The 9,256-nt window shown below is 33.7% G+C and overlaps 1 protein-coding gene across 1 annotated transcript; it reads right to left on the reverse strand.

Moving 5' to 3' along the window:
- Positions 1 to 2,680: 2,680 nt before the first annotated feature.
- Positions 2,681 to 3,211, reverse strand: LOC149889270 (ATP-dependent DNA helicase PIF1-like). Its single transcript, XM_090084115.1, has one exon. It carries the CDS (start codon positions 3,209 to 3,211, stop codon positions 2,681 to 2,683), a length of 531 nt encoding a protein of 176 aa, XP_089940241.1.
- Positions 3,212 to 9,256: the final 6,045 nt, after the last annotated feature.

Raw genomic sequence — 9,256 nt, forward strand, 5'->3', positions numbered from 1 at the left:
TGCAACGTTCGCCAAACAACGATCGAGCCAAAGGAGGATGGGTGCAAAACAGCGAAAATGTGTGACAAAAATACTTTTGAGAACCCAACTCTCTCGTGGTAGGAGTCGTTTTTTCGCGCGAGCTCTTCACCAGTTCCGTTTCCGTGTCGAACGTCATGAAAAACGGAGGAGTCACTCTCGAGCTGCCCAGAAAAGATTCGTTTTCTCCGTAATAGCCGTGTTTGGAAAAAGCAAACTGAGTCTTGCTGTAAAATCCTTCGCACAAAGGCGAATGGTTGTTCAAATGAGTGAAAAACAACGAACACTTTTCGCACTGCTGCATTTTTTGCAAACGAGCGGTCGACATTTCGTAATAAAAACAGTGTCGCAGCGTCAACATGGAACAAGCGTGCAATCTTTGCATTTGCAAACCGTTTTCTCCTTCTCCTCCTTCTCCTCCTTCTTCTCCTCCTTCTTCTTCTCTCAAAAATATCTTCAACGTGTTTCTGTTTTGCAAACGAACGTTAGCCGCCTCTCGTTCTTCTCGCGTCGAAAACTTTTTGTGTTTGTCTCGTTCTTCGGAAAGACACTTTCGACTTTCGAACAAGCACTTGATAAACGCTTTCGTTTTTCTGACGGCTTTCCTCTTGAAACTTTTCATGTAATAAATCGCGTTGTTGTTTTTTTCGCGATACGTCCACACTTGCACGTTGCGATCGAGGAAATAGTCGTCGTACGCAAAATCCTGACACGTTTCGCGTAACGTTTCCAAAGTCACGAACGGTTTTTTGAGCTTTGCCAACGCCGCTCTTTGAATTTCGATTTCTTTTTCGCTCAGTCCTTCTTCCAACAGTTCGTAAAATTCGCTTTCTTCTTCAATGTCAGCACCGCCTCCGATCGCGATGTTACCGTCTTCGTCGATATCGTCCTCGTAACGCGATTTTAAAAACTCTTTCCACTTTTCTAACGAATCCACGTTCAGCTTGCTCAACGTTAACGAAACGAATATCGCGGCGTAAAAACACAATCCTTCTCCGAACAACGACGAATAATCCAAAAAAGTTTGTTCTTTTTTCCACGCGTCAAATTCGCCGTTTTTGTTGTTGTTGTTGTTGTTCTTGTTGTAAAATCGACGAGACTTTACAGCAGCACCATCAGCAGCAGCAGAAGAAGAAGAAGAAGAAGTAGCACCGTTGGAATTGACATCACCGCGTTGCCACGGTCCGGCAATTTCCCATCGATTTTGTTCCGCTTCAAGAACGAGGTTTTTTTCGAATCTCTTTTGTCGTATTTTTTCGTTTCGTTTTTCCCTTTTGATTTTCAGCTCTTCTTTGGTCGAGGTTTCTTTGTCTTTTCGTCTTTTGTTTCGTTGACTTTCGTTGACTTTTTCTTTTTTCGTTTTCAGCTCTTCTTCGGTCGTCGTTTCTTTGTCTTTTCGTCTTTTGTTTCGCTGTCTTTCGTTCTTTTTTTCCCTTTGGATTTTCAGTTCTTCTTCGCTCATCGTTTCTTTGTCTTTTCGTCTTTTGTTTCGTAGTGTTTCGTTCTTTTTTATCCTTTTGATTTTCAGTTCTTCTTCGCTCATCGGATGTATTCTTTTTAAACCGCCGATCGTCGTCAGTTCTTTCATCACTTTCATTTGTTTTTCTTGTTGTTGCTGTCGAACATAAGACACCGCTTCAAAACGAAGCAAGCACAACACGCTCCAACCGCTCTTTTTCATTCCCATCGATACGGCGCTTTTTTCCAACGTTTTTTTTTGATGATTTTTCATCGAAATGGCGTACGATAACGCGTTTACAGAATACACGGGACTTTGATATTCTTGCAAACGAATTCGATAATATTCGTCGTCCACGTCGTATTCCACGCCTAAACAATAAGCCATCGTAATGTTGTATTCGACGTAATACGTTTTGTTAAAGCATGACAAACGATTCGGTTCCAAAAAAGTCTTTTCGTAAAGTCTTTTAATCATGTCGTTTATTTTTTTTTCGATCGAATCGATCGTTTCAGAGGCTTCGTCGATAACAGCTTCGTTGACTATTTCATCGTCTACAAAAACGCGTTTCGATTCGTACACCAATCTGTTTAACACGTCCTCGTTTTTAAACTCTTTTCTTTTGAATTTCATTATTGTTTTATTTCTCTAAAAAAAAAAGTTTTTTTTACAATATTTTTTTTTTAAAAAAAAAAATCAACAGTTTTTATAAAAATCCATCACTTTACGATTTTGTTGCGGATAACTGATCACGTTTCCTAAATACAATCCTTTTATATCTCTAACGCGGGACAAAGCTGTATACAATTGTCCCGGTGCAAATTGAAACGAGGAAAACACCACCAATTTGTCAAACGTACAACCTTGAGCTTTGTGAACGGTCATCGCATAAGCTAAAATAAGCGGATAGTTTGTTCGACTAGAAACCACCGTTTCACCTTCGTAATGTCTTTCTTCGATTTTTTCGATTGCACTCGTTTGATTTTCGTTGTTGAATCTAACGTACACGCAACGTTCGTCTATTTTAGTTATCGTTCCAAACGAACCGTTGTGCAACCGTTCGTTCAAATTTTTAACCAACATCACCATCGCTCCTACTTTTACTTCCAATTTTTGAGGCAACTGAAAAGAATAACCTCGAGCGTTGTAATCGATGCTCGTAAACACGTGAGTTTTTTCGTTTTTGATCAAACTCAACATGTATCAATTGTGAACGTTGCATTCGGCGTTTTTAAAATAGAGTCGAGGCACGTTCAAAGGCAATTCCTCTTCGTAACGCGAATTGAAAAACCACAGGGTTTTACTCGACACCGTTCCAACGCGAATTTCGCTAAGCGCTTTTGCAAACGTTTCGTCTTTTTGTCGTCTCGACGTTTTCAATTCCACTTTTACAAAATTCGCTTCTTTCCAAGTTTCGCTTTCAAAACAATAATTTCCGCTTACCGGCGATATTTGAAAAAAATCTCCGCTCACGATCAATTGCACTCCTCCAAACGGTTTATCGTTTCCTCTCGCCGCTTTCACCGAACAATTTAAACGATCGAAATAACTTCCGTCTAGCATGCTTATTTCGTCGATGAACAACACTTGCAATTTCTTCCACGTTTCTTTTGCGATTTCGTTCATTTGTTTTTTAAACCCTCCGTTTCCGCCACCGATTCCTATCCCGCCTAACGAATGCAACGTCGTTCCGTCTTCAAACAAGCTAGCAGCTATTCCAGTGCTCGCCGTCATACGACATTCCGTTCCGATCGATTTTAAATAACGATAGCATTTTCGAATTATGTAACTTTTACCGCAACCGCCGCTTCATGTTAAAAAAACGTTTTTTTTAGCATCTACGTTTTTCATAAATAAAATTTCTTCTTCTTCTTCTTCTTCTTCTCTCGCGTGTTGTCAAGTCGAAAAACAATGGAAAAATGAAAAAAAAGAAACGCTTTTACAACTCGCAAACGATAAATTAAACGATTGGTTAGAAAATCACGAATGTTTTGCAGATTTTTACATTAAAAAGAAAACGTTCCTCGACGAATTGTTTGCTAAATACGACGTTTATGTTGTAGATAAAACGTCTTTATCTTATTGTAAAAATCACGCTCGTACAATAATTCAAAAACGAAGAAGGAAAATCGATGATTATTGACGACAATCCTTGTTTGTGTAAATTTTTATCTTGATTTTATATTGTTTTGTTTGTTTGTTTTTTTTAGCATCATAATAATAATGGTACGCATTCTTCATTTATCAAAAAGTGAGTTGCGAAAACCGAGGTTAACCAACGTGAGAAAAATACCAAAGATGGAAGAATATCTCGTTTTATCTCCTCATCATACCGCTTTATACGGAATCAAACCTTTTCCTTATCCGAGAAATGCTCACGTGAAAGAATATCCGCTTCTTAGATCGATCAGAGGAGATATTTACATTATTCAAAATGACGATGAAGGAAACACTGTCGATATTGATAACGATATTATAAAACGTTTGCCCGAAATAATGAAGAGCGATGAAAAGAAACGAAAAGAAATGTGCGACTCTTTGTTGAAAGAGGGTGTAAAATTAATTATATAAAAATATATATTGTTTTTTTTATTTTTAATTTTTAGTTATTAAAAAAAAAAATGAAATATCGAGAATTTGTTAATTTTGTATCGTTACGCATTGGAATTGATTGGAAAAAAATGGGAAGAGAATTGAACATTAGTCACTACAATTTGGACACGATCGATTACGATTACGATCGAGAAAAGTCATACGAAAAATCACACGAAACTGTACGAAGGTGGATGCGAATGAAAGGCTATTCCATGGAAGATGAAATATCAAAACATGAACGCGTTTATTGGAATCACATATTTACCACAATAGATCAAAAAGATTTAATGTTTATTTAATTTATCTGTCATTTTTGTAATCTGTAATTTTTTTAGATTAAAATATAATTACAATGGAACAAAAAACGTTGAGCAAGGAAATAAACGACGCCTTTGAAAAATTTATGTTGCTTGGTCAACTAAAAATCGAAATCGATAAAAACGAAGAACATCAATCGTTGTGCTGTTGCAAATGTTGTTGCAACGAATTTTGGAAAATATATTGGAAAGAATATTTCGAAAAAATTATTTTTAACGTTGTTATGAAAAAATAACTTTTATTTTACAAATATATATATATTCTCTTTTCTTTAGTACATACATAACAATGCAAAATACAAAAGAAGAAAAAATTCTTGATCTAATGTCAAACGTCGAATGTAAAATTAGACTTGTAACGGACGAAAACGAAGATGAAGATTATAAAACGAATGTCGAACAAAAATCAAAAATCGCACTTGATACGTTTTACAAATTAAGCAGAAAGATTCGTCACTACATCGAATCGCGAAAAAATGAAAACAATTTAAATGAATCATTACAGAAAAGCAACAAAATAGCCTTGATCTATTTAAAAAAATGGAAAAAAATGAAAAAAAGATTGCACGAATATTACGCTCACCAAAAAAGCGGTTTTACAATTTGTTTTGTTTGTGAAATATATATGGATAAAACTTCTATATACTCTGCAAAATGCAAGACCTGTCATATCTCTTTATGCTTCAGTTGTCTACGCAAACATCGAGAAATTCACCAAAACAAAGATGCTGATGATCCGATGATCAATTTATCACAATTCAATTCGCATTTATTAAGCTCGTTTCATTGTTAAAACAACAACGTCGATAAAACACTGTTTTTTTTGTTGTAAATAATGTAGGTTTTACACGATTATTGTTATTGGTAAAATTAGGTGAGACTGTAGCAATCCAATCGATAGCTAATTGAAGCTGTTGCGCTTTTTCTTTTCCAAAATATAAAGCAAAAAATACAATAATAATTATCAAAATCAAACTTGATATTTTATTTTGTTTTATTATATCCATTATTTACTTAATACAACTTTTTTTCTCGCTATTATTCTCCATTTTTTATTATTAATTCCTTTTTTTTAGCTTATACCAATATATATATTTGTTTTTATTCGTATTTAAACGGTTTTAATTATTGTATTTAGATGAACTGTAATAAAAAATGCAACCACTGCTATGCTCGATTTAATCCTTACATTGTCAACGAATGGGAAGACATATGGAAATGCAAGCATCATTATTTGTTTCTCCTTTCGCTCGACAAAGAAAATCTAATACCGCTCAAGGAAATAACTAAACTTTTAGACGATACAAACAACGATCGAAACACAAACATCGGCGAGAGAGAAATCGAAAGCGCTATCGCTGTTTTTCTTCAAACAGCTGTAAACATTACCGATTTTGTCGATCGATTGAGATGTTGTGCATATCTATGGGGTGTATCAGAACAGATTGAAAATAAATTTAATTCTATCACAAATTCGACAGCATTTAAACGATTGCAAAAAATACGATTTTAAAATACATTGTAAATATTTATTCTTTAATAAACCAATATTCGTAATGAACAGGTTTTATTCTATTTATTCGTTTTTTCTCTTTCATCTTTTTCCACCATCTTCTTAATCTTTTAAATGGATTTTTAATCGTCATATCTCGATGAATTGATCGATGAAACGTTTGTTGATGTTGTAGAACTTGGTATCACTACAAACTTTTTTTTACTAGGTGATAATTTGTCTAAAGCTTTCTTCACCAAATATCTACAAGCACTTTCGGTAAACGCCAATGGAAGAGGAGATAATATTTCAACAGCTTTGTTGGTTAATTCAGTTTTAAACTGCTGTTTGCGCTTTAGTGCTTCTGTGAAATGTTGGAAAAGAAGGAACAGGTCACCTGAAATAGTTTTATCCTTTTACTATGAAACTCTGTGAACAAAAAATTTCTTAAAACAGAGAATGTAAGCAAAGCTCGGTATTTGTTTGTTTCCATCTTATAGGGTGATTTTTTTGCTGGTATTTTTTTGGCAAAACTGGATTAGACAGATAACGCGTGCATCGTGTTTTGTGTCATTGTTAAACTTGTTCAGTTTGGTCTATAATTTAACCATTAAACGGCTTACGAACGAACAACGCTTGCAACTTATTGAATTTTACTATCAAAACTCATCTTCGGTTAAGAGAGTGCATCGCGCACTTCATCCGATTTATGGGCAGTTTGGTCGGCCTACTGAGGTAGCTATTCGGAAGCTTGTGATTATATTTCGATCCCAGTTTACATAATTGGACAATAAACCACCAATACGCATACTTAGAGTGAGAAATGAAGAAAATATTGCAGCTGTATCCGCCAGTGTTAGTAATGACAGTGATGACATTCCCCGCCTTTCACAGCAAATGTAAAATACTATATTCCATACTTACACTTTTTAATTTTACTTTTTGAAACATATTACATATTAATTAAATGTTAGTTACTTACGTTTTTTAATATGAAATTTTCATATAATAAGACAAATTCACACACATATTCATATATAAGATATATATAAAAGAAGTATAAGTATATACGAATATTAAAACACAAATATCTCTCACAGGCACAAATCCCGGATTTCAATATTGCTTTGAATGAAATCTCATGGGTATTTACTATTACCCTTGCAAGAGATTTTTCTGGGTGCTTTCAGTTACAAAACTCCTCAAAATATTTAATCACTGAATGATATGTCAAACAAATTGCAACAACGGTAAAAAGAAAGAAAAGTAAAAGAACTTCTTGAAAGACCACTGCAAAGTCTGGTTTGTCAATTACACATGAATTAATTAAATTCATGTGTAATTGGCAAACCAGACTTGGTGTGAGCCGTTTTTGAATATAACCAACCAAGTAATGTAATGTAATGAAGTGTTCGATGGTCCACAAAAGATGACCTTATCATGCTTTGGTATACATTACAGACAGTTTCATCAAAATCATAACGGAACTATTTAGTTGCATAGCTATTGTCAATGGCCGTACGTGGTTTCGCATTAAACTACATAGTGAATTTCAAGATGGGTCAAAAAGTTTCGTTTTCCTTCTAAAGCAGTGACAGCAGCTCAACTAACTAGATAAAGATATTGTGTTTTCAGTTCTAGAGAACAATAGTTATTTTTCTAATTCTGTGGTGATAGCTGATGTTTCAGATGACAACCAGACATTTTACTTGTACTTATGAAGAGTTCTTCAGAATTTTCGGACTGCTGGTATTCTGTCTCAGCCTCTAATTCAGAAGTTAACGTTGTTGCTGTTGCTGTTACAGTAGGATTCAAGGACATTTTTCTTCTTTTGATTGATGAATAGCTTTTGAAGTTGCAGTCTTTTCAATTATATACTAGATTTGGTCTTTCAAAAGATTTTACAAACTTTAGTCTTCACTACATTCACAATCGTCCAGAATTTATTACTTATATACCATTTAAGAAATATAAAGTTGTGCGTTGCATTGTTAAAAATAAAAGTAGAATAAAACCCGTAGCCATCTTTGAGCATACATATATTCATACATACATACATAAATACATACATACCTACATACATACATACATACATACACACATACATACATATATTCATACATACATACATAAATACATACATACCTACATACATACATACATACACACAAACATACATACATAAATACATAAATACATACATACATACATACATACATACATACATACATACATACATACATACATAAATACATAAATACATACATACATAAATACATACATACCTACATACATACATACATACATACATACATACATACATACATACATACATACATACATACATACATACATACATACATACATACATACATACATACATACATACATACATACATACATACATACATACATACATACATACATACATACATACATACATACATACATACATACATACATACATACATACATACATACATACATACATACAAACATACATACATACATACATACATACCTACGTACGTACGTATGTACGTACGTACATACATACATAAAAAAGTAATAAAGGTAAGATACTGACAAAAAAAAGGTACGTACAGCCAATTTTATTCAATTTAGGTGAAGCCTTAATGGATCCGGAAAAAAAAAATGTTTTAGTTAATTTCATCGCTTCAGAGTGGAAAAAATTTGCTCAAACCACAGGTGCAAGTACAACTGCAATAAGCTCAATTGATCTGAAGACTCACACGGATCAACTAAAAATGGAAGAATTTCTAGATGAATTGGTGAAGCAGAACACTTCCCACTTTATGACCGTCATCAAAAAGTCTTTATTGATGTTAGGCAGAGAAGATGTTTGGAAAGAGATTCAGATAAGTAGTCAGTAAACTTTTATGTTTTGAAATTTTTTAAAGTTACATAAATAAGTTAATTATATTAATTAACTTATTTATGTAACTTTAAAAAATTTCAAAACATACACATTTTATATGTGTAATTATAAAATATTACACATATAAAAACACTGAGAAGACAATGGAAAAGGACGCTTTTATCTCTCAACAAAAAGTTTTTCCCCTCAGTACAATTTACCCACCTCCTACATTCTACATCCACCAATTACAACTCATTCCACCTTGTCTTAATATTTTGCAATTTACTTATTAGCTCTTCTCTCTGCCATAATTGTATTGGCTTCTTAGTTTTTTAGTTGAATTTTCCAATTTACAGGTTTGTTTGCTTAAAAATTTTGAAGTATAAACTCAATGTAAATTTCCAATGTTCACTCTTTGCCATATTAAAAATCAATTGACGCTTTTGATTTCAGCTTTAACTTCTCTGTCAAAACATCAAAAGTCAAGTGAAGGA

Source organism: Hydra viridissima, unplaced genomic scaffold (assembly GCF_058129835.1).
Source record: "Hydra viridissima isolate aposymbiotic clone 2 unplaced genomic scaffold, HvirCarnegie_v1 scaffold_4, whole genome shotgun sequence".
Taxonomy (NCBI): domain Eukaryota; kingdom Metazoa; phylum Cnidaria; class Hydrozoa; order Anthoathecata; family Hydridae; genus Hydra; species Hydra viridissima.

Coding starts and splice junctions, on each gene's coding strand:
- LOC149889270 (XM_090084115.1), bottom strand. CDS start 3,211: ATGACGGCGAGCACTGGAATAGCTGCTAGCTTGTTTGAAGACGGAACG.